Consider the following 23,766-nt stretch of genomic DNA (forward strand, 5'->3'; position numbering starts at 1 on the left):
TCAATGGATGTTTCTTGAGATAGCAAAATGGTTGCTGTTCAAGTTGGGTACCGAAAAAGGATGTATCCACACTTCCGAATCTTAACCACTCCCACTTAAAAAAATTGATTTCCTTTCCACCCACTCTCTGGTCCCATCAGATTATTCATAATGTGCTCCTTCTGACAGTTACAGCTCCACTTCCAGGCTTTGTTCTGGCACTCTGGTCTGGACCGCTTCAGGTAGGAGGGTCGGGAACTGCTCCAGCAGCTGCGGCTGCAGCTACAGGATCTGCTCCTTTCTAGCATCTTAGATCACCCCAAGCTGGCTTGGAGCATCCCATACCCACAGACCTCCCGCGAGCTGAACCACCTAAGACACGGGTGGGAAGTCTCCTATCCCGGTAAGATCATCTAACCCTAGACTCTTTACCCTGACTTAATTGCTAGAAAGCCCTATCTGCGCTGGGTGAGTGTGTCCCATGCTCTAAGAATGAGCTTCTCTTACCTGGGGTTTGTCTCCTGTGCTTGGAAAGAAAGAGCGGGAAATCAAGGTGGCAGGGTGAACAGCCATCCCCCTCTAGCTCGTGCGGGCTAACCACTCCCTTTTCCTGCTCGCCTCTCTGAACACTGGCTCTTCAGTTCACCCGACTCCTCCAACACAAGGAGAATAGGTGGGCTTCGCGGGGGCAGGAGAAAATCCAGCCTTTCCAAGAACTCAACTAGCCCTTGGGGTTGGAGACCGAGAACGAAGGCTGAATGAAAAGAACGGACTTCAGGGAGAGCGAGCTTAACGGGCCCAGCGCCTTCTTTGGCACCCACTTTGGCCCTGCTGCACAGATCCCTCTGGTCTTCGTGGCCCTCCAGGCCCTGGGGCTGCAGCACGCCCAGAACGCCCGCCCGGGGGGCAGCTCGCCGAGGACGCCAGAACAGAAGTCGCCCCGAGCTGCTGCGAGCGAACGCGGACCTCACCTCCTCCGCGGGAAGGACAGGCCAGACTCGTTAGCGCCTCCCCGCTTTGCTCCTCCAGCGGCCGCACGCGAGGGCTCCTCGCGTCCTCTCTAGGCGTTCCGGAGCAGCTTCCGCATCTCTATTGTCGGCCCGAGGGGCAGCCCACGTCCCATCGTGCCCCGCGGCCAGGCCCGGGCCGCCTCGCCCCGCCCCCGCGTCGCCCTCGCGTCGCGGAAGTCCTGCGGCCGCCGGGCTCGCGCTCAGGCCCCGCAGCGCGCGCACGAGCGGGGGTCGCTGCTCCGCCGGCGCGCGCCCAGACGGGGTCCCGAGCCCCCGAGGGAGGGGCCGCACTTTCCCCTCCCGGCCGCCGGCCGCGCCAGCGCCCGCGTCGGACCCGAACCCGGGGCAGAGAAGCGGCATGGAAGCCGAGGACCTGCAGGAGGACCTGACCTGCTCCATCTGCCTGGACTATTTCGAGGACCCGGTGTCCATCGAGTGCGGCCACAACTTCTGCCGCGGCTGCCTGCAGCGCAGCTGGGGGCCGGGCGGCGGCTCGTTCCCCTGCCCCGAGTGCCGGCAGCCTTCGCTGCCCGCCGCGCTGCGGCCCAACTGGGCCCTGGCCCGGCTGACGGAGAGGACGCGGCGCCGGCCCCAGGGCCCCGTGCCCCCCGGCCAGTGCGGCCGCCACCGGGAAGCGCTGCGGCTCTTCTGCGAGGAGGACCAGCGGCCCGTGTGCTTGGTGTGCAGGGAGTCCCGGGAGCACCAGGCGCACACGATGGCGCCCATCGACGAGGCCTTCTGCAGCTACCGGGTGAGCGGGCCGTAGCGGGGCTGCCGCTGTTCCCGGGAACGTGTACTGTTTACCTCATTCTCATGGAAGTACCCAGCAAAGAAGTTAAGCGTCACGCACATCTCAGGGCTGGGCTTAAAACTGGGATGGGGAGGGTCTGCATAGAATTTTCATGGTACTGGCCCTGGGAGCTCCTAGTTTAAGACCGTCAAACCGAGAGCGTCTGTCCCAGTGCTGTCCACTAGAAACAGGATGCGAACCACGTATATAATAAAACTTTCCTAGTGGTAAAAAGAAACGGGTGATGCTACCTTTAATACTGTATTTTACTGAACCCAGTTATCCAAACTGTGATCATTCAACAGTAAATCCCCATGAAAAGTTATCAGTGAGATATTTTCCTCTTGTTTTTCATAATGGGCCTTTGAAATCTGTGTTTACGTTTACAGCACGTGTCAGGTGGGACCATCCACATTTTAGGTGCTCACCTGGCTAATGGTGCTGTATTGGACAGCGCAGGTACATACCTACAGGTGTAACAGACAACTGAGGATTTGGGAAAAGCCGGGCTTGGAGTGACGAGGCTGGGGTTTGTTACCAGCTTCCTTCAGCAGTTGGGAAAAACCACTTAATGTTTGAATTTGGAGATTATCTGTCCTGCCTATTTTATGGGTTAAGGAGTTTCAGTTGAATAAATCAGTTTATCTTACTCTGCTCCAGGCACACTGCTTTCTTGCTTTTGTTTCAAGCCTGTTTTCTTTCTCTATCCCCACCTTCCATCCTTTACATCTTTTTGGCTTTTAGCTTGAAGACCTTCCTTGATCATCCTTTCCAGAGTAGTCCTACCCCCTTCTATGGTGTAACTCCAGTGGCTTCCGACAGAATTGGTTTCTAGTAAGTACTGGTTGAATATACGAGTTTAATGATACAAGTTAAAGTGTTTTGTAAACTATAAAATGCTGTACAGTTTTATCAATTGATCACAAACAGGAGATATGCAAAGTGGCACTACAAAGTATACATCCCCTCAGTAACTCACTACTGTCTGCCAGGCATTGTTCTAGGGTCTGGACGTAAACGGATAAGAAAGACATAGGTCTTATCTTGTAGGAGACATAAGCATGTAGGCCAAAAATTTCAGTGTGTGAGTGAATTATCCAAGTTTGTATGGAGTACATAGCAGGTCTGAGGTTGATCTGTGAGGAGTGAGAAATGGTTTCACAGAGTTGAATGTGAACTCACTCTTGAAGGGTGAGTGCAATAGGTAGGGAGAGGATATTCGGGTCAAGGGAACAGCACATTCTGCAGTGTGGTGGCTTGGAATGACATGTGATAAATGTTAGAGGACTGGAAGTTGCTCAATACTTCCGGAGTGTAGAGGGAGGAAGAGCATGGGAATTAGGGTTGAAGAACTGCTTGGTGTTGCCCTCCTGCCATCTCGTGGCAGTTTCTGTTATTGCAGGGAATGAGTTTTCTAATGTCCCCAGAATTCCCATTTTTATTCGGGGTCCTATTCAGATTCCAATTGTGGCAGGATTCTAGAAGTCTTAGGTAGAGTCAATACAGGATATTTCATGCATACTGGAATTTTTTTTTTCCATACTGGAATTGTTAAGGGCTTTTTTTTTTTTTTGAAGATTTCATTTATTTATCTGACAGAGAGAGACACAGTGAGAGAGGGAACACAAGAAGGGGGAGCGGGAGAGAGAGAATCAGGCTTCCCGCGGAGCAGGGAGCCCGATGCGGGGCTCGATCCCAGGACCCTGGGACCATGACCTGAGCCGAAGGCAGATAGATGCCCAACGACTGAGCCACCCAGGCGCCCCAGTTAAGGGCTTTTAAAAAATTGAAAAATTCTATTTAAAAGATTATTATCTTTTCATTATTATTATTATTTTTAAAGATTTTATTTATTTATTTGACAGAGAGAGAGAGCACAAGTAGGCAGAGTGGCAGGCAGATGGAGAGGGAGAAGCAGGCTCTCCGCTGAGCAGGGAGCTGGATGTGGGGCTCAATCCCAAGACCCCAGGATCATGACCTGAGCCGAAGGCAGCCGCTTAACGGACTGAGCCACCCAGGTGCTCCGGTTATCTTTTCATTATTAAGTAAAAGTGAAAACTTTAAAAGAAATCTTGGTCACGTTCAAAACAGCTATCTGATTACAGGCCTCCCATATACGTCAAATTTGACAGTGATCACAAAGTAGCAGTTATATCAGTGATAAAGGAATAAAATTACTTGAAATAGCTTCCCAAGTAGCAGGATTATATACCTATTTAAGTTAACAATTAGGGGTAATAAGTAGATTACATAATGTTAGACAACATTGTATTAGAAAGAAAATAGCACGGGGGTTTTGTGATGTACAACCTAATTTCATCCCCCCGCCCAACATTTTAATATGCAGCTTCCAAGCAAACATGAAAATTGGAAGAATTTTATTAACACCAGTAGACCCTCATCTAGATTCTGCCATTTGCATTTTACTCTATTTATCACCTACCTATGTGCCTTTTCTCATCAATTCTTACTTCCTTTTGAGGCATTGAAAGTTAATTGCAGACTTCCTCCTATACTTTAGCATGCACACCATCAATCACACTTAACATTTGTGATATTTTCTGAAGTAACATTTAATACAATTAAATATACACATCTTTAGTGTACATTTGCTGAGCTTTAGCAAATGCATACACCTGGGCGCCCTAAGTCCTTCTCAAGATAAACAACATTACCTGGGTGCCTGACTGGCTCAGTCGGTGGAGCACGTGACTCTTGATCTCGGAGTTGCAAGTTCAAGCCCCACATTGGGTGTGGAGATTACTTAAAATCTTAAAAAAAAAAAAAAAAAAAAAATTATCATCACCCCAGAAAGTTCCTCCACCCTCTTTTTCTCAGTTAATCTCTGCTCCCTCCCCGCACCCGACCACTGTTCTAATTTTTTTCCACTGAAGATTAGTTTTGCCTGTTCTGGAACTTCATATAAATGGAATCATTTAGTCTGTACTCGTCTATACAGGTTCCTTTTGCTCAGCATATTTTGAGATTGACCCATTTTTTGATGCGTATCAGTAGTCTGTTGCTTTTCGCTGCTGTGTCATATTCCATTCTATGACTGTACCACAGTTTATCCCTCTTTCCATCACTGTGTACCTGGGCTGTGTCCAGTTTTTGGCTCTTAGGAACAAAACTGATGTCTTCTCATACAGGTCTTTTTGTGGATGCACATCTGGGCGTAGAACCACTGGGGCTGGGATTGACGTAGGTTTAGTTTGATGCCAGACCTTTACCCAGAGTGGTGGTTGCCCCTCACACAGCCACCGGCATCGTATTCGAGCCCTACTGCTGCACACCCTCGCCAGCTTTGGAGCTTTCACTCTTTTCGGTGATCTCGCTTTGTTTTAGCCACTGTCATTTGTAAACGATCAGAAGAAAAATGATACCTACTAGTGTTCATTATTCTCCTAGGGAAGAATTAAAAAAAAAAGTCATGCTTATTTCTTAGTTCTGTTCATTTCTGTCTGTCTTTCAGCTTTTTATTTTGACATACATTCATACTTCAGAAAGCTGCCCTCGGCCACTCTGCAGCATTTGACAGTCTTCACCAGTTTTTTTTTTTTTTTTTAAAGATTTTTTATTTATTTATTTGAGAGAGAGCACATGAGAGGGGGGAGGGTCAGAGGGAGAAGCAGACTCCCCGCCGAGCAGGGACTCGATCCAGGGACTCCAGGATCATGACCTGAGCCGAAGGCAGTCGCTTAACCAACTGAGCCACCCAGGCGCCCTTCCCCAGTTTTTATTTAAATTTTCTCTTGCTTTGGTGTAGAAGAAACCATCCTTTCTCGGTTTTTCACCAGCCACTACTCATCTTAGCTTCTTGGCAGGATGTTCATCCTCTGCACCCCCCTTAAATGCAGTTGTTCCCAGTTCCAGCCTGGATCCCCTTCTTGATAGACTCTTACTGGGGGATTTTACTCCTACCCTGGCTTCACTTGCTGCCGGTGCTCTAACCCTCCAGTCTGCTTCTGCAGCTCAGATCTCTTTCTTTCTTTCTTTCTTTCTTTTTTTTTTTTAAGATTTTATTTGAGAGAGAGAGAGAGCGCACATGAGGGTGGGGGGAGAGGCAGAGGGAGAGGGAGAAGCAGACTCCCCCGCTGAGCAGGGAGCCTGACGTGGGCTCAGTCTCAGGACCTTGAGATCATGACCTGAGCCAAAGGCAGACGCTTCACCAACTGAGCCACCCAGGCGCCCCTTAGATCTCTTTCTTGACCCTTAACTGCTAACTGTACCCATTGGGATGTCCCCAACACAGCTCAAACTTAATTTATTCAAGTCGAATATAATTTCCCACCTTCCATTTCCATACCGCTCATTTCCCTGTATTTCCTAACTTGGTAAATAGCCCACAGTCCTTCTAGTTGTCAAGCCAGAACCCAGGGGCTAAATCTGGACTCCTTCCTCCTGCAGCCATTTGGTTACCAGTTCCTGCTCGTTTTCCTTTTTTTTTTTTTTTTTTTAAGATTTTATTTATTTATTTGAGAGAGAGAGTGAGAGCATGATCAGGGTGGGGGTTGGGCAGCAGAGGGAGAAGCAGACTCCCCACTGAGCAGGGAGCCCAATGCGCAGGGCTCCATCCCGGGACTCCGGGATCATGACCTGAGCTGAAGGCAGACGCCAAACCCACTGAGCCACCCAGGCGCCCCACCTGCTGGTTTTCCTCTTGTGTGTGTGCCTCTAACCTGCCTGATACGTCTGAGGTCACGTCTGACCTTCTGCTACCAGGTGCTGCCCCTCCACAGCCCACGTTGTTAACGCTGATTGACTCCTTTTATTATTTAATAGCTCATTCAGGTATGTATGTATATATTTATAAAGATTTTATTTATTTGTCAGAGAGAGCGAGAGAGAGCACAAGCAGGGGGAGTGGGAGAGGGCGAAGCAGGCTCCCCAGTGAGCAGGGAGCCCGATGTGGGGCTCGATCCCAGGAACCTGGGATCATGACCTGAGCCGAAGGCAGATGCTTACCTGACTGAGCCACCCAGGCGCCCCATCATTCAGGTTTTTATTTTATTTTTTTAATTTTATTTTTTAAAGATTTTGTTTATTTATTTGACAGAGACACAGCGAGAGGGGAACACAAGCAGGGGGAGTGGGAGAGGGAGAAGCAGGCTTCCGGCGGAGCAGGGAGCCTGATGCGGGGCTCGATCCCAGGACCCTGGGATCATGACCTGAGCCGAAGGCAGATGCTTAACGACTGAGTCACCCAGGCGCCACCCATTCAGGTTTTTAAATTACACAATGGTATATATGCCTCTTGTAGAAAATCAAACAAAACAGAAATTTATAAAATTTTTAGTCCCTCCTGCCCCAACTTCTAAGACATTTCTATTCCCCAGAAATAACCAGTGTTAATACTATTTAGGTATATATTCTTCCAGATTTTTCGATTTAAATACAAACACATACCCAGGGGCACCTGGGTGGCTCAGTTGGTTGAGCGTCCGGCTCTTGATTTCATTTCAAGTCATGGTCTTGGGGTGGAGGGATTGAGCCTGGTGGAGGGCTGTGCGCTCAGCGGGGTGTCTGCTCGCTCTTCTTTCCCTCTGCTCCTCTCCCTGCTCACGTGTGCCCACTCTCTCTCTCTCTTTCTCTCTAAAATAAATAAACCTTAAAAAAAATACAAACACACACAAGTACGTATGTATTTATTCTTTTCAAAACAGAATTATGCAATATTATTGTCTAACAGCTTAGTTTTTTTACTTAATATAACATGTCAGTATATTGAGAGCTACCTGAGATTGGTATAGAGTGGCAATACACCATAATTTATTTCATAATTCCCCATTGATGGATAGTGAATCATGCTGCAGTGACCATTACTATACATATTATTTTTGCCAGTGTTTCTTTGCACAGATTATTGGAAGTAGGATTATGTACATTTTAAATGGTTCTAAATCCTTTCAGTTGCCCTTCAGAAAGATGGCACCTTTCTTTTGTTTCTTGTCTTTTTCTTGTATGAGAATTTATTTATTTAATTTATTATTTTTTTTATTACTAATGTACTATATGTTGCCTAACTGAAGATGGCACCTCTTTACAAAAATCTCTTACTGTTGCGTCAGAGGCCTCCCTTGCCAATATTAGGTATTTATTACTCCTTTAACAGTTTTCATTTTTTGCCAACTTAATAGGCAGACTCTATATAGTGTTATGAAATTTCAGACCAGAATACTTTTTATGCCTAGGTCTGTAACTGTTTTCAACATTTTCTCAATCTTGTTCCCTGTTTGGATTAGGTGACTTAGCTCTTGAACAAGTAGGATGCTGGGGAAGAGGGTTTCTCTGATATGTATTTCTCCCGGCAGGAAAAGCTTCTTAAGGCTCAGTCTAGTCTGAAGGACAAGATGAAGAAAGCCATATATTTTCAGGACATGGAAATGAAGAATGCTACCAAGTGGAAGGTAACAGCAGAAGCCGTTGGGCATTTCTTGCCCCTGGGACCCTTTGGTGTTGTTGGGAATAGTTGTCAGGCTCCTTGCAGATAAGGTGATAGAACAGGAAGTGTCTCTTTTAAGAGACCTGTGGTTTTGGGGGATGGGAGTTTCACATACTTTATCCCCATGTCTGTAAGGTAGTGCCCATCTCCTTCTTACTTTTTCCTAAATATACTCCCTACATTGTTGTTGGTTTGGGTCCACGGCATTGTGGAAAGTAAATGGGCTTTGCTTTCAGAGAGACGAGTTTAGTTGGGAGGCACGATGCGCACGCGTGCACATCTAAAGGTTTAACGAAACTAAACTGTAGGTGTTCTGGAGGCTAAACTAAATAATAAATGTGAAAGTGTATTTTAGTTTAAAAAACATACAAACGAGGCATTGCCGTCAGTAGTAGAGACTGAAACGTTACAAAGAATGAACTAATACTATACAGGCTGATACAAAGAGATGAGCAGAAATCTGGGGAGGGTAGGCAGGACCTTTCTGGGGGAGGGGATTAGGGTGGAAGCCCCATGGGTTGCTGGGGAGTCTCGTGCACAGCACTGAGGAGCAAGAACAAGGCAGAACGAAGGCTGAGCAAATCTCCTGTGGCTCTAGGAGAAGATGAAGAATCAGCGAATGACGATCAGCGCAGAGTTTGCAAAGCTGCACCACTTCTTGGCGGAAGAAGAGCAGCTGTTTCTTCAGAGACTGAGCAAAGAGGAAGAAGAGACGAAGAAGAAACAGAATGAGAACACGTTAAAGCTCCATCAGAAAGTCACGTCCTTGAAGCGGCTCATCGTAGAGGTCAAGGAGAAGAGCGAGAGCTCCACCCTGGAGCTGCTTCAGGTGAGACAAGCTGGGGAGGGGTGGCTTAGCACCGCTCACTAAACTCCGCGTGCCCTTAGAGCTGCACGTCCTTCCTGGTGAGGGGGTTTCAGAGAAGAAATGTTTTCTCTCTGTTGATAATTATGACACTACTGTCATTAAAGAATCAAAGATCCACCTTTCAAAGGAAATTAATGGGAAAGTTAGGTATGCTGAGCTCAGGTATTAGGAGATACCTCGGTTCACTTGGGCTAGTCGTTTGCGTAGGATCCGAAGCACATCTGAGACTTTTCCGTTCATCTTATTTGTACATTTATAATTTGTTAAAATAGTAACACAAAGCAACCTAAAATCACAAAGTAGATAAGTGTATCAGTAGTTTTTAAGATAAATTTATCTGTCTTACTAATTTATTTATTATTTTTTAAAGATTTTACTTTATTTTATTAAAGATTTGATTTATTTGAGAGAGAGAGACAGAGAGAAGATGAGCAGGGAGAGGTACAGAGGCAGAGGGAGAAGCAGACTCATGGTGAGCAGGGAGCCCGACATGGGACTCGATCCCAGGACTCCGGGATCATGATCTGAGCTGAAGGCAGACGCTTAACTGACTGAGCCACCCAGGCGCCCTCTTACTAATTTTTAATCATTGCAATCATACCTTGATAATAACTTTGCTCTTAGCCCCAGATTTTGATTGGTATATTCATTTAAATAATTTCTAATATCCAGCAGCCTTTAAAAGGTTGTAATTCTAATTCATTAGCACTTAGGAGTGTCTGGCTGACTCATTCAGTAGAGCATGTGACTCTTGATCTTAGGGTTGAGAGTTCAAGCCTCACATTGGGCGTGGAGCCTACTAAAAAAAAAAAAAAAAAAAAAAAGTAATTCATTAGCACTTAGATTTGGGGCTTTTAAGCCAATTTATTATCCTTCCTTGGAGTTAATCTTTACCTTTATATGCTCAGCAGGTAAGTGTCTTTATAGCTATTTCAGTTTTTGGATAGAATCCAACATTTGTGACCATCTTCTTTTTTTTCTGCTGAGATAATCCCTTTGGTCTTAGATTCCTCAGAACCTCTCTTTCTTCCATATGATTTGACTGGAGAGGAAAGAACCATTGAAGGGGCCCTTCAATCTATGATTTTTTTTTTTTTTTTCCTTATCAGGAGACAATATTCTCTTCTACCTTTAAGGAAGAGAGACACAGGAACCCACTCACCAGTTATTTTCAGCAGGAAATTTCTAGCAGGGTGTTACATGCCATTGAAGTGTAATGATTTCCAAGAATTGTCTAGAACTTTCACAACTTGCTTGAGCCATGAAGTTCCAGTTACATATCCAAATGTAAACTCTTGCAGAATCTTTGAAATAACACATTTAAACAGTTTTGTTCAATATAGGTTTAATATCTGCTTAGAATTTCAAACTTCAAGGAGACACATGAACTAGCAGAATGCTTACAAAAAAGTCTATCAGCCAATATAAGGGCAAAGGTAGGTAAATGTTTAAAGAAGATAGAACTGGATCATAGAGTCTCAGGGTCTAAGAGAACTTATTTTACTGATCTGTTCCCCTGTTCATCTATTTTTTCCTTTATGCCTTCATTTTTAGTCTGTAAGTCACTTCCATTCTTGGAACTATAGACACATCCAAAAAAAAAAAAAAGGAACATAAAAAAAATACTGTTATTCCTAATTTTTATCTTTTTATTTGAATGTGTTCTTGCACAATACAAAGTATTGCTTTGGTTTATGTATTTTTAATTTATGTAGTGATTTCATCATGTTGCATTCCGTCTCTCGCCTTTTTCCTTAGGCACTCACTGTGTTTTTAAGATCCATTCCTGTTGCCATATATGTTGGACCCATGTGTCCATCCACAACGTTTTGCCAGTTCCTTCTTCCAGTGATGGAAATCCAGGTTGCCCTAATACCATTACCACTAGAAGTAGTGCTGCAGTGACATCATTGATATTTGCTCTTCTTGTTTTTATTACTGTTATTTTTTTATTAGCTCGTGGGTTTGCTCTGTAGCTCTCGCTCTTTCTCGGCCTCTGGAGCTGGCATGCTTAGCTCGTCTACATTGACCCTTTTTTTTTGCTGGTAAATGTTTTTAAGCTATACTTTCTCCTTTAAATATTATTTGTGTCCACGGATTCAGACAGCATCACTTTTATTGTCATAATACAATAAACATGTTTAAAAACATTTTAAGTGTAACGTCCATAGAGAAAAATGTATAAATCATAAACCTGACAGATTATCCCCAAGGGACCCATCCATGAAACCACCGGCCAAGTCAAGTAATAGAACATGTGTAGCCTGCCAGACACCCTCCGCGTGGCCCAGTCAACACCCCTTCCCTTTTCTGCGAGGCTGCTCTCCCTCCAGACTTTTCACACAGTTCCATCTTGCCTGTTTTTGAGTAAGAGTCTTGCAGTATGTGCTGCTTTTGCTCAACATTATGTTGTGAGATTAGCCCATGTCGTAGATGGCAGTTTGTTCCAATCACTGAGTAGCACGTCCCAACCTGGAGCGATTTTGCTCCCCCAGGGGGCAGTGTTGGAGACCTTTTTGGTTGTCACAACTTGGGGGTGGCTTCTACCAGCATCTAGTGGGTGGAGGCCGTGGACGCTGCTAAACATCCTATAATGCGCAGACACACCTCACCTCCAGCTCCCAGCAAAGACCTATCCAGCCCGAAATGTTAATATAGCCGAGGTTGAAAAACCCCAATGTAGAGTATTCCACTGTATTACTATTACCAAAACATACTATTTACTCTACTGGTAGCAAAATGTGGGTTGTTTCTACTTTTTACTGTTACAAAAAAAGCAGTTATGAACATGTCTTTTTTGGTGCACTTATGTCCACCTTTCTGTCAGTTGTGTATCTGCAAAAGCATTTCCTAGTCACAGGGTGTACGTTGGGTCAGCTTTAGTAGAAGATTCCAAACTATTTTCCAAAGTGGTTGCATCAGTTGCCGCTGTTACTTGCAGTGTGTGAGAGATCCAGTCGCTCTGTATGCTCAGTCATACTCATGGTCAGTTCTGTGGCTGCAGCCGTCCCGGATGGTATGGAATGTTCTCTCAGGCCCTCAGTCGGCACCCCTGCCCTCCTCCCAAAAGGTGGATTCTTTCCCTAATGACTAATGAGGTTGAGTACTGTTTCATGTGGCAATGAACCATTTTGATATTTTTTTTTTTAAGCTTTCTTGAGGTATAATGCACATATCTTATAATTCACCCATTTTAAGGGTACTTTTTTTATAACTAAATAAGCGATTTTACCAAGTTGCGGAAACCTTACCAAAGTCCAGTTTTAGAGTATTTCCATCACCCCAGTAAGATCACTTGGTGCTTGTTTATATAGTTAATCTCTGTTGCTGCTTCCAGCCCCAGACAACCTACTTTCTGACTCCATAGATTTCCTTTTCTAAATATATCTATAAACAGAGTCATAGAGTACGTGATCTTTTGTGCATGGAATCTTTCATTTATGATGTTTCTGAGGCTCATTCATGTTGTAGCATTCATTAGTATTGTATTTATATTCCTTTTTTTATTCCTAAAGAGTATTTTATTATAGAATATGTCACATTTTGTTTATCAGTTCACCAACTGATGGACATTTGGGTTATCTCCACCTTTTGGCTCTTATGAATGATGATGCTGATGCGAACATTCGCCTGCCATTCTTTGTCTGGACATACACTTTCATTTCTCTCGGGTAGATAGTAGGAGCAGAATTGCTGGGCTTTATCGTATATTTGTATTTAGTTTTTTTAGAAACTGCCAAACTGTTTTCCAAAGTGGCCGAACCATTTTGTATTCCCACCACATCCTCACCAACACTTGTTATTGTCTGTGGGTGAAAGACAACAGATGGAGAAGTAGGCAAAAAGCCAGGAGAGAGTTATGTCAGAGTGCCAAAGGAGAAAGAGTAGGGTTTCAAGAAAGGGATTGGTTACCATTGTCAAACAGTGCAGAGGGGTCATGTGGAGAAAAAGACACCGTGTGTTCAATCCATTGGCTTTGGCAGCATGAGATCATACGTGACATTAACAAAAGCGATCGACAGAGAAATACCTGCTCACAAAGTTGAGTACCAGATCTCGGGAGGAGGGGACGTAACTCGCTTATGTTTTTCTTCTCTTCACAGAATCCAAAAGATGTGTTGACCAGGTATGAGCTGCTGCTTTTTCATGGGGGCCTGAGTGGAGGGGAAACAGGCCTGGGCTCCAGAGAACAGTCTGGGCACACCTGAGAGTCAGTGGGGAAGGAATTCCACCGCTCACTTTCGCAAGGGGGAATGGGCAAGCGGTGGTCTGGGCTTTGGGCTTGGAACCTTCAGTGGGAGTTGGGGGCCTTGGCTGCCTGAGTTGTCTCCTAAGAGCAGCCTTCTGTACTTTCCTTAGGAGTGAGAACCAGGATGTGAGCTATTCCCTTGAAGTTCTACCGGTGAAGACTGTGTGCCAGATACCAATGATGAAGGAAATGCTGAAGCGATTCCAAGGTAAGCAAGAAATCTTTAAGAGAATAAGCACTGAGAAAACTTTAGAAAGGAAAGAGGAAACAGAACATGCAGCTAGTGGGAGGGTCAGGAAAAATGGTGATAACTAGAATACATGGATATATGCTTTATTCAAGAAGCATTTACTTAACACACACTGTGTGTATAAGGTGCTAGTTATACAGAAAGAAAAAGACCTATTTCTAAGAATTCAAGTAAACTGGAGAGACAGACTCCGATCACTTACTGTAACATAGTGGGATCTACTGTTTATCAATGTATGAGTAAAATATTATGGAATGTCAGAGAAAGAGCTCTGTTGGGGGTGAAGTGGGGAAGTTTCCACACAGAGGTGACATTGTTCTGGGATTTGATGGATGAATAGGAGTTTGCCAAGTGGAAAATGGAGGTGTACTCGTGTAAGCAGAAGGAGCAGCATGAGCTAAGCTGTGGAGAAAATGGAGGAGTAGGTATCCAATGTAACTAAACCATAAGGTACTTTGTGGGAAAGACAGGAGCTGAGGTTGAGATGGTGAATATAGGAAGGTCTGAAGATAAATTTACTGGATCTCCAGGGAATTGCCAAGGCATGTAGGTGTTGTAAATGCTACACAGGCAATTCTCTCGTGCACACACCTGATGAAGAACCATGTGGTGGATGAAGTATTGGGGACTGGATTTACTCTTCAGCCTGAAACTTAGCTAACTAAAAAAACTAAAATAAAACGGACACGGTACATGAAATAACTGTTTTCCCAACCCTGGATATCAGGCAGTACAGGACAAGGAAATGTGAAACAATGAGGTGAGCTCTATGATGGCTCCAGCCTCCAGCCTGAAAAGAGCTTCCAGGCCATCGTGGGGGGTGGGGAGGGTAGTGGAGGTGGAGCCAGGTTGAGGAATGGAGCGGAGTCCAGGGAGGACTAAGCAGTGAGAGCTTGCAGAGTACTGGCGAGGAGAGAGCCATCCAGAGGGCAATGATCTACAGAGGTGCCCCCTGAGTATTTAGCAGAGTACTGACCAGCAAATGCTTGTGAAAAACTACCTTAGACTGAGGAAGGGCGTTTCCAAAATGATTAGAAAGAACAGTTCCTGGTGCTCCCACAGGGCCCAAACAATGCCTGTTCCTAGCAGCCAGACTAGAAAACTCTCAATTCCTGGGAAAATCTTGCCTCATTAGTGGGGAATAATTAACCCTACACTGAGCACTGCTTTGGACCCACCTTATAAATCATGAACACCAGATCCAAAAGGATCAAATTATTTCCAAGTAACTGCATCCCAGGGCAAAGCTTAAGATTTTAAAAAATGAGTACCTAACCATGTAAATTCACAATGTCTGGCACCAGTCAAAGATAACTAGGCATGCAAAGAGGTAGGAAAGCATGACCCATAATGAGAATAATTGATTGGTACTGACCCAGGATTGACCAGATGTTAGAATAAGCACAGAAGGACTTTAATACAACTATCCTATAAAGAAGTATTTGGAGACATGGAAGATCTAAAAAAAGTCCCAGGTCAAACCTCTGGAGATAAAACTACAGTGATTGAGAGGAATACACTGGTTGGGATTAATAGATGATTAGATGTTGCAGGAAAAAAGATTATCGAATTTGAAGATGCAGCAGCGGAAACTACAAAAATGAAACACACAGGAAAAAACCTTAAACCATGAAAAGAGCCTTGGTGAGCTGGGGGACAATCTCATGCAGTCTTATGTGTGGTATGTGGGATCCCTGAGGAGATGAGTAGGGTGCGGATGAGACAGGAAAAACATCTGAAGGAATAATGGCCCCAGGGCGCAAGGGTGGCTCATTGGGTTAAGCGTCTGCCTTCGGCTCAGGTCTTCATCTCAGGGCCGGTCCTGGGTTCAAGCCCTGTGTTGGGCTCCCTCCTCAGCAGGAAGTCTGCTTTTCCCTCCCCCGCTCATTTTTTTTTCTCTCTCTTTCAAATAAATAAAATCTTAAAAAAAATAAAAAAAAGAATGTCCCCAAATTTTCCACATTTGGTGAAGACCATTAGTCCACAGATCCAATAAGCTTGACAAGCCCTAAGCACAAGAAATATGAGAGGAACTACACCAAACACCAGTGTAAAGAGGACATTTTTGATGCAAGAAGAGACAAAGGACATATTACTTAAGATGGAAAAAAAAGATGATGTCCCGTTTCTCTGAATTTACCAAACTTTTCAGAAATAAATCTCCATTCTACATGAACTCTTAACAAAAAACTAAAGAGGGAACAATGCCCAATTCAGTCTAACGCAGCCTGCATTATCATGATACCCAAATCAGACAAAGACATTACAAGAGAAAAGGGCTATAGACCATGTCCTTCATGGACACAGAAGAATTCTGAAGATAATTTTAGCAAATTGAACCAAACATATTTATAGATAATGCGTCACAGCCAAATGGGTTTTATTCTAGAAAAGCAGGGTTGGTTTAACATTTGAAAAATCAGTGTAATTCACATTAGCAAACTAAAAAAAGGAAAACTATATGATCACTTCAGTAGATGCAGAAAAAGCATTCGTCGGCACCTAACATCCATTCCCAATTAAAAAAATAGGGCTCAACAAACTAGAGAGACATGGAGAGTCTGGGAGGAAGAGGATTGGGAGGCAGGGAGGCCGCGGAGGAAGTCAGACAGTTAAAGTGGGGGATGCCAGAGGTCTGAGTGAAGATGGTGGCAGTGGGACGGAGAAGAGGCAGAGAACCTGAGTGGTATTTCAGAGGTGGGATTGACAGGACTTGGTGACAAATAACCCATCCAGGGTCAGAGGGAAAGAGGAGTCAGGTAACCTTAAGATGTCAAGGTGTGCATGTTCAGGTGGAGTTAATGCTCTTACAGATCAGAGAACGCAGAAGACAAGAAGACGTCTGCATGGGAAGGGGTAGGAGTCCCAAGAGGATGCAAGGGGACTTAGGATAGTGAGTTGAATTTTGAGTGATCTGTCAGGGGCCTGTGGAGATGCCCAGTGAACAACTGGAACCAGTGAAGAGAAAACTTGTTAACAGTGTTACCTCCGTGTCCCAGTGCAAAGCACCATCCTGTCCGCCGTCCTGGTCTGGTCCTGATTGAACAAGTCAGAATCTGGTAATGTTTCTTCCAATTTGATGCTGATTGTGAAGACTTGGGGCCATGAAACAATGAGCTCCCTGTTTTTAGGTCTTAGTCGTTTAGAGCAGAAGGGAAATGAAGATTGCACTGTGCTTGAGGCCGCAGTATGGCCTGCCAGGCCCAGCCGAGGGTCAGTCGAGAGGCAGTGGGGAGTCTCATCCCTGACAGTTCTTATTAGGAGACACACGGAACTAAAGCTGGAAAAGAGGGGCGTTTCTGGAGGAGGGTTGGTGGTAAGCTGTCACATTATAAATCGCCACTCTCATTTTCTCTGCAGTGGCTGTAAGTGTAGCTGAAGACACGGCTCATCCCAAGCTTGTCTTCTCCCAGGATGGGAGATACGTGAAAAATGGAGCATCGGCCAGTTCTTGGCCGTTGTTTTCTTCAGCATGGAGCTACATCAGCGGATGGAGGAACCCTCGGAAGATCGCACAGTTTGTGGGAAGATTTCAGCACTTACCCTGTGTTTTGGGAAAAAATGTTTTCACTTCAGGGAAACATTACTGGGAAGTTGAGACCCGGGATAACCTGGAGATTGCTGTCGGGGTGTGTCGGGAGGACGTCATGGGGCTTGCTAATGCTTCAGAAATGGGCCCCCGTGTGGGCATCTGGGCTATCTGTTGGGGTTCCGCTGGCTATCGGCCCCTGAAAAGCTCTTCTGTAAGTCCTACCAAGCAAGAGCCTGCTCTTAACCGGGTGGGAGTTTTCCTCGATTCTGGGGCTGGGAACATCTCCTTCTATAGCGCTGTGGATGGCACGCATCTACACACCTTCTCTTGTCCTGTCTCCCACCTCCGCCCATTTTTTTGGTTGAGTCCATTAGCATCTTTAGTCATCCCGGCAGTGACTGGTGGGAAATGAGGCTGTTCCTCCCCTGCCCGAGAACCTCTCCCTGTACCCCGGCGCAGGGACGTGCATCCCTCGGCCCTCTTCTCTCTTCATACATACTGGTCCAGGCGGCACGTCTGTACCGTCCATTCGCTCAGCTCCCTGCGTGTGCCGTGCGCACACAGGGATGGCGGACCCATTGGTTGCCTTTCCGGCAGCCACTTGCTGCATTTCCCTCCTCCTCTTCTGGTTCTTCTGACGGAACTGTCGGGGGAGCACCATCCTTGGGCTTCAGGAGAAGCAGCCCCACGTGAGGCAGTGCTGGCCAGTGAGCTGGGAGGAGACATTTTCTAAGGCGCTTCTGGGGAAAGATTCTGTAGCTTTAAGAAAGAGGTGTTTGAGGAGACACAGCCCCTCTTCTGATGTCAGCAGCTGAGGGGAGCACAGTGACAGGGCACAGGAAGAAGAAACATGGTCTTCACTGGCATCGCTGGGCTCTTGGAATTTCCTTAATCTGACATTCCTTATTATAGGAGATGACCGCTCCCTTATTGTATAAGGCAGTTCAGGTTGCCTTTGGGTATAGGATTGCCTCACTTTCCCTGAAATTGGACCGCTTTGTAGACTGTTTCTGTGCAGTCATGTAATTCCTCTTCTCTCCAGGAAGTACTGAGACCTCTCACTTTTCTGGATCAGAAAGTTAAGGAAATCTTCCCTTACTCTGCACTGTGACTCTTCTTCACCTGACCAGGTCTGTGCCCTCCAGTGTGCATTTTGTTACCCATCTGTCCGATTCTTACGTTGTTTATGCAGGCTGTTAACATCACACCTAAAACGTTGGGACACACTTGCTAAGTATTCAGACTGTGCTGCTGGCCTTTTGGTAACGCTCTTTGACTCCTGCAGAAGGTTGGTGTGGGAGAGGGAAATCAAAATCCTCTTTCTACAAGGAAGACAATAAACTGTGAGACAATAAACTTCTGTTATGTCAAGCCACCCAGTTTGTGGTTTGTTATGGAGTCTTAGGAAACCAGTACACTTGCCCATCAGGACTTCCTCCAGTATCTGCCTTATTCATTTCCAGTCCTTGGGAAACTCATCACTGTCTTTCCTCCATCCTCCTCTGGGGCTGTTGAGCCAGGTTGACTGGTTCTATTACAGAGTCTTGCTCTCTGACTTCAGGTGGGTTCTTTGAGCTGCTTGGTGAACAACTTCATTTTTTCATCCCTTGACTTCCTTTTACATCTCTGGTGGCAGTGATTCCAAACCATTTCCTCCTTTCTCAAGGCTTCATGAGCCCACCTGCATACTGTGGGGAAGGCAAACTTTACCTCTACCAGTCTTAGGTTTTCAGCTGGGATCTAGCAAGAGGTCGGATTAATAAGAGAAAAACAGTTTATTAACACATGCAGCATGCACCAAGCAGGAAAAACCTAAAATGAAGAGTAACTCAAAGTGGAGGCTTAGAATTGTGGCTTACATAGTATCTTTAAAAGAACAATACATTTGTGGAGAAATGGCAGGAAAAACAGTCAACCTGCAAAGAGTGGCAGACCGTGGGAAGGTAAATGCATGTGAGGAAACTAATGGAGTAAACGTTTTTTGCAGATTCCTTGTTGGTGCGGTCTCCAGTAAAAGGGGAATTTATATCCTTCCATTTGGCAGGAAAGGGGAGCTTTTTCTGGGTTTGCTGCTCTTAATTGCCTTCAGCTCAAAATGATTTTTGTGCCAAAGAGACCTATTTTGGGCTCACACATTGTGGTTTCCTTCATCATTATTAAAGAACTTGCATCTTTTACTGAGAAAAATATTATTCTCTTGCTCTATTAACATTTTTTTTGCCTCTTTTAAGTCTTGATATTGGCCCCTCTCAAGTAGGGGATGGGACACAGGTATATTTACTAAAAATGAAATAAACTCTTATGATGCCTCTGATATACAAACAGAATTGAAAATGAACTTGTAATAGTTTTCAATGTTCCTTAGGGATTTCTCTGAGTCTTTACTATGTTAATACATTATGACTTACTTGGAGAGGTATTTATTACACAGGACTTCTCAAGCTTATTTCACCACAGAAACTAGCTCAGGAAGCAGCAACTAAGACTTCCCAGAAGACAGTTTGGCAACGACTGTTTATCCTACACTTTCTCCAGATGATCTTGACTATCTCTGATTTCAGCCTATACTTGCACTATATAAAGTTGGTGGGTACACTGTGTGACCATGGATAAGGCTCTGCTAAAATCTCCCCTGGAGACTAGGCTCTTGTTACGAATATATGCTCTCCACCCCTCCAACACTGCAGCTCCCAGAAGTTTCTCACCCTTAAGCTAGCCCACAGTCAACCTCCAGTAATTCATCAAAATTACTATTTAAGTATTCCTACAAGTTTATGGCTCCGGTGGATTTTGCTTCAGGGAAGGAGATCTCAGCTTTGACTCTCTGGATTTGCCTGTCTATCCAGATCTTGGGGTGGCAATTTGTCATGCAACCTTAGTTCTCCCACAGGTCCAAGAAAAGCCATTGGTTTTCAGTTTTCTCATCTTTTTCTTGTAAGGATATGAGTTATGACTTCCAAAATCTTTACATGTAGGAGCTGAAGCTGCAAGTCTATCAGAATAGGCTTCTTGTAGACCTCTGTAATGGTTGTGTCCACTTCACTAAGGGGTGCCTAGACAGCCGGTAAAACATTTCTGGGTATGTCTGTGAAAGTGTTTCCAGGAGAGATTAGCATTTGAACTGATAGACTGAGTAAAAAAGATCATTTTCACCAAAGTGGGTAGACATCATCCAAACAACTGTGAGCCTAAATAGAAAAAGAGGCAGCAGAAGGGGGAGTTTCTCCTCTGCTTGAGCTGGGACATCCATCTTCTGCCCTGGGACATTGGTACCCCTGGTTCTTGGACCTTCAGACTTGGACTGGGACTTAGACCATTGCCACCCGATTTTTGAGCCTTTGGACCCGAACTGGAACTTACACCATTAGTTCCTCTAGTTTTCAGGTCTTTGGACTCAGACTGAATTACATACACACCAGCTTCCCTGGATCTCCAGCTTGCAGACAGCACCATGGAACTTTTTGGCCTCCATGGTCACGTGAGCCAATGGCCACTGATCCATCCTATTGGTTCTATTTTTCTGGAGACCCACTTGCTTTTTTTTTTTTTTTCCCTTTAAATCATCTAGTCTTTCCGTTCTTAACTGTTGAACTATTCACCTTTAAAGTTACCGTTTTTGGGGTACATGCACCCTGATCTTTATAGTAGCATTATCAACAATAGGCAAACTATGGAGAGAGCCCAAATGTCCATCATCTGATGAATGGATAAAGATGTGGTGTTGTGTGTGTGTATGTATCTATATATCTGTATTACGAATATTCAGCCATCAAAAAGAATGAGATCATGCCAGTTGCAACAATATGGATGGAACTAGAGAGTATAATGCTAAGAGAAATAAGTCAGAGAAAGACAGACACCATTTGATCTCACTCATATGAGGAATTTAAGAAAGAAAACAGATGAACATTTGGGAAGGGGGTAAGGAAAAAGAGGAGAGAGGGAAACAAGCCATAAATAACTCTTAATGATAGAGAACATATCCAGGGTTGATGGAGGGGGTGGGTGGGGGATGGGCTAGATGGGTGATGGGTATTAAAGCGCATTTGCTGTGATGAGAAAAAAGAAGAAAGTTACTGTTTCTTTCCAACCTGGGCCCGGCAGAATGACTCTCTCAAAGAAGGGTGGTGAGAAGAAGGGCTGTTCTGTCATCAACATTCACAAGCATCCACGGCGTGGGTTTCGAGAAGCGAGCCCCTTGGGCACGCAAATCTGGGAATTTTCCATGAAGGAGATGGGAACTCAAGATGTGCCCATTGACACCAGGCTCAACAAAGCTGTCTGGACCAAAGGAATAAGGAATGTTCCATACCATGTCCATGTGTGGTTGTCCAAAAAAAACAGGATGAAGATTCACCAACAAGCTCTATGTTGTTTACCTATGTACTTGTCACCACTTTCAAAAATCTACAGATAATGTGTATGAGAACTAACCGCTGATTGTCAAATAAAGGTATAAAACTGCAAAAAAAAGTTACTGTTTGATATAGTTGGATAAAAAATATCGTTCTGTTAGTTATTAGTTTCTTCCTTTTTCTGCCTCTAGTTTTATTATGTATTTAAAAAATAAAATTCATTTTATTTCCTCTACTTATTTATACTTCTTTTAAAAACATTTTTAGTCATTGCTATAGGGTTTACAGTGTACATTTTTGAAAAATCTGAATCTACCCTCAAGCTTTGTTCTGGAACGCAATTAGGGTATTGGGAACTGAATCCTTTTGGATCTTTTTTTAGGATTTGTTGGGCAGAACCTTAGCAGGGTGTAGTCTACGTCTAATTGTTCCTCAAGACCCTTCTGCATATTACACCCATACTCTGAAAATGGTTTTCTGGTTTGGTGGTGGGAACAGGCACTACTCCTGGCCTGGTCCAGGTCCAAGTACTGTTCCAAGTCTTGGGTAGTTGCATCAAGCACATATGCTGGTCAATACTCTGCTAAATACCCAAGGGAAAGCTCCTGCACATCTCTGGGTTTCACGCTCTATGCAGTTTTCCTCTCTAGCATACTCTGCTCTACAAATTCCAGTAAGCTTGGAATTTTCAGACTATCTACTCATCTCCTCAAATCAGGGAGTTGGTTTGGTTCCACCTGGTTTCTTCCAGCACTGAAGCCTGAAACTCTTAAGGCAGGGATCACTGTCCTTTTTTAAAAAATCTGATGTCCAATGTCTTAAATTGTGGTTTCATACATTTTGTGGGGTTTTTTTGTTACTTCAGGCAGAAGGGAAAATCTCACGCATGTTACTCCATCTTCAGAAGCAGATGTCCCTACAAGTATGTTTTAAGCAATTAGAAAAGGATTTTTCTCATGCTTGAACCCTCTTTCCCTCTTGTTCTGATTCTATTTTCACTAGACAACAGATTTTACTTAATTGGAATTCTTGAGTACCTTAAAACTTGTCATATTCTAAATTGTGTAACTTAAATGTGTAATATACATTATCATAAAGTAACGTGGTTGTATGAGCAGAGAAATTCAAACAGATAGTTAAATTTTGGCTTTTTTCCTAACCACTCTTGGTAATGTGGTTATATAAAATTATGTGTGGTCATAAAACTCAAATTCTGTTTTAGGTACTGAGAATACATCAATGAAGGAAACAGACAAATCACTGTCCTCATAGAGCTTACATTCATTATTCTCGTGGATATAATAGCTCACAATCACATAGCACTTATTATGTAACAGGCACCATGACACCATTCTGTATGTTTTAGACATACTAACTTATGGAATTCTCATAAAATTCTGTGAAGTATGTATTATTTTTACCATCATTTTTCAAGAGGAAATAAGCACAGTTGTTGAAGTAACTTGCCTGAGACCACACAGCCAGTAAGTAGTAGAATTGGGATTTGAACTCAGGGTCCATGACCCTATAATCCTCTGCTTAATCACTGCACCACCCAGGTTCGAGCTATCTTCTTATGTTGGTTAAGTATCTTTCTTTTCTCTAGTCTTGACTTATGTCTTTGTCCCCCTAATCTTAGACTGAGAGGTGGATTAAAGTTTTCTTCCTCCAGTGACTCTCTATCTCATTCTAGTTCCTATAATTTGCTTTATTAAGTGTTGTTGCTTACATTTCATAACTGCTCATATTTTCATTATAGATTGCACCCACTTTTACAGTCTCTTACAGATTAAAATTTTGATGTTATATACACTTCAGAGAATACCCTTTAACATTACAGTGTTTTGTCTTTTCATGCCTTTGGAATTGAATTCCAGTTTTTCAGATGGTAAGATCAGAATCCTTAGTTTTTAAAATTTTCATTTAGCTCTGCCCTCCTTTTATTTTTAGCTTTATGAACTGCTTTTTTTAGAGTTACAGTAAAAAATAAATATATTGCATAGAGTTCAATTTTGCTTTATGACCTAATTTGAAAAATCCTCTTCTGTGAATAACTGGGGAAGTCTGTTTACATTTATTAATAGCCCAGCTATCTTTGTTCTGAATTCTGTCACATTGTATTCATATGTTTTCTGCTCTTATTTTTTAAATCTTTATACATCTATCTACTTTTTAAATCTGAAATTTAAGAAAGTTGTGTATATATGTATATATATATTTTAAAGATTTTATTTATTTGACAGAGAGAGACACAGTGAGAGAGGGAACACAAGTAGGGGGAGTGGGAGAGG

General features: G+C 43.9%; 1 protein-coding gene across 1 annotated transcript; it reads left to right on the forward strand.

Annotated features, from left to right (window-relative positions):
• Positions 1-302: 302 nt before the first annotated feature.
• On the forward strand, positions 303-21,710 carry TRIM4 (tripartite motif containing 4). Its single transcript, XM_045875734.3, has 6 exons — positions 303-1,740; positions 8,091-8,186; positions 8,820-9,050; positions 13,193-13,215; positions 13,449-13,546; positions 16,949-21,710. Exons 1-6 carry the CDS (start codon positions 1,348-1,350, stop codon positions 17,530-17,532), a joined length of 1,425 nt encoding a protein of 474 aa, XP_045731690.1. The 5' UTR covers positions 303-1,347; the 3' UTR covers positions 17,533-21,710.
• The last annotated feature ends 2,056 nt before the right edge of the window (positions 21,711-23,766 follow it).

Source organism: Mirounga angustirostris, unplaced genomic scaffold, assembly GCF_029215605.1.
Source record: "Mirounga angustirostris isolate CCGP_5_RB_7025 unplaced genomic scaffold, mMirAng1.0.hap1 SCAF_5, whole genome shotgun sequence".
In the NCBI taxonomy this organism is placed as follows: Eukaryota; Metazoa; Chordata; class Mammalia; order Carnivora; family Phocidae; genus Mirounga; species Mirounga angustirostris.

What these genes read in the sequence shown, in the direction of transcription:
- TRIM4 (XM_045875734.3), top strand. Translation starts at nt 1,348, where the DNA reads ATGGAAGCCGAGGACCTGCAGGAGGACCTGACCTGCTCCATCTGCCTG. An exon ending in AGGCCTTCTGCAGCTACCGG is followed by an intron (nt 1,741 to 8,090) that starts GTGAGCGGGCCG and finishes TTCTCCCGGCAG; the next exon opens with GAAAAGCTTCTTAAGGCTCA. An exon ending in AGAATGCTACCAAGTGGAAG is followed by an intron (nt 8,187 to 8,819) that starts GTAACAGCAGAA and finishes CTGTGGCTCTAG; the next exon opens with GAGAAGATGAAGAATCAGCG.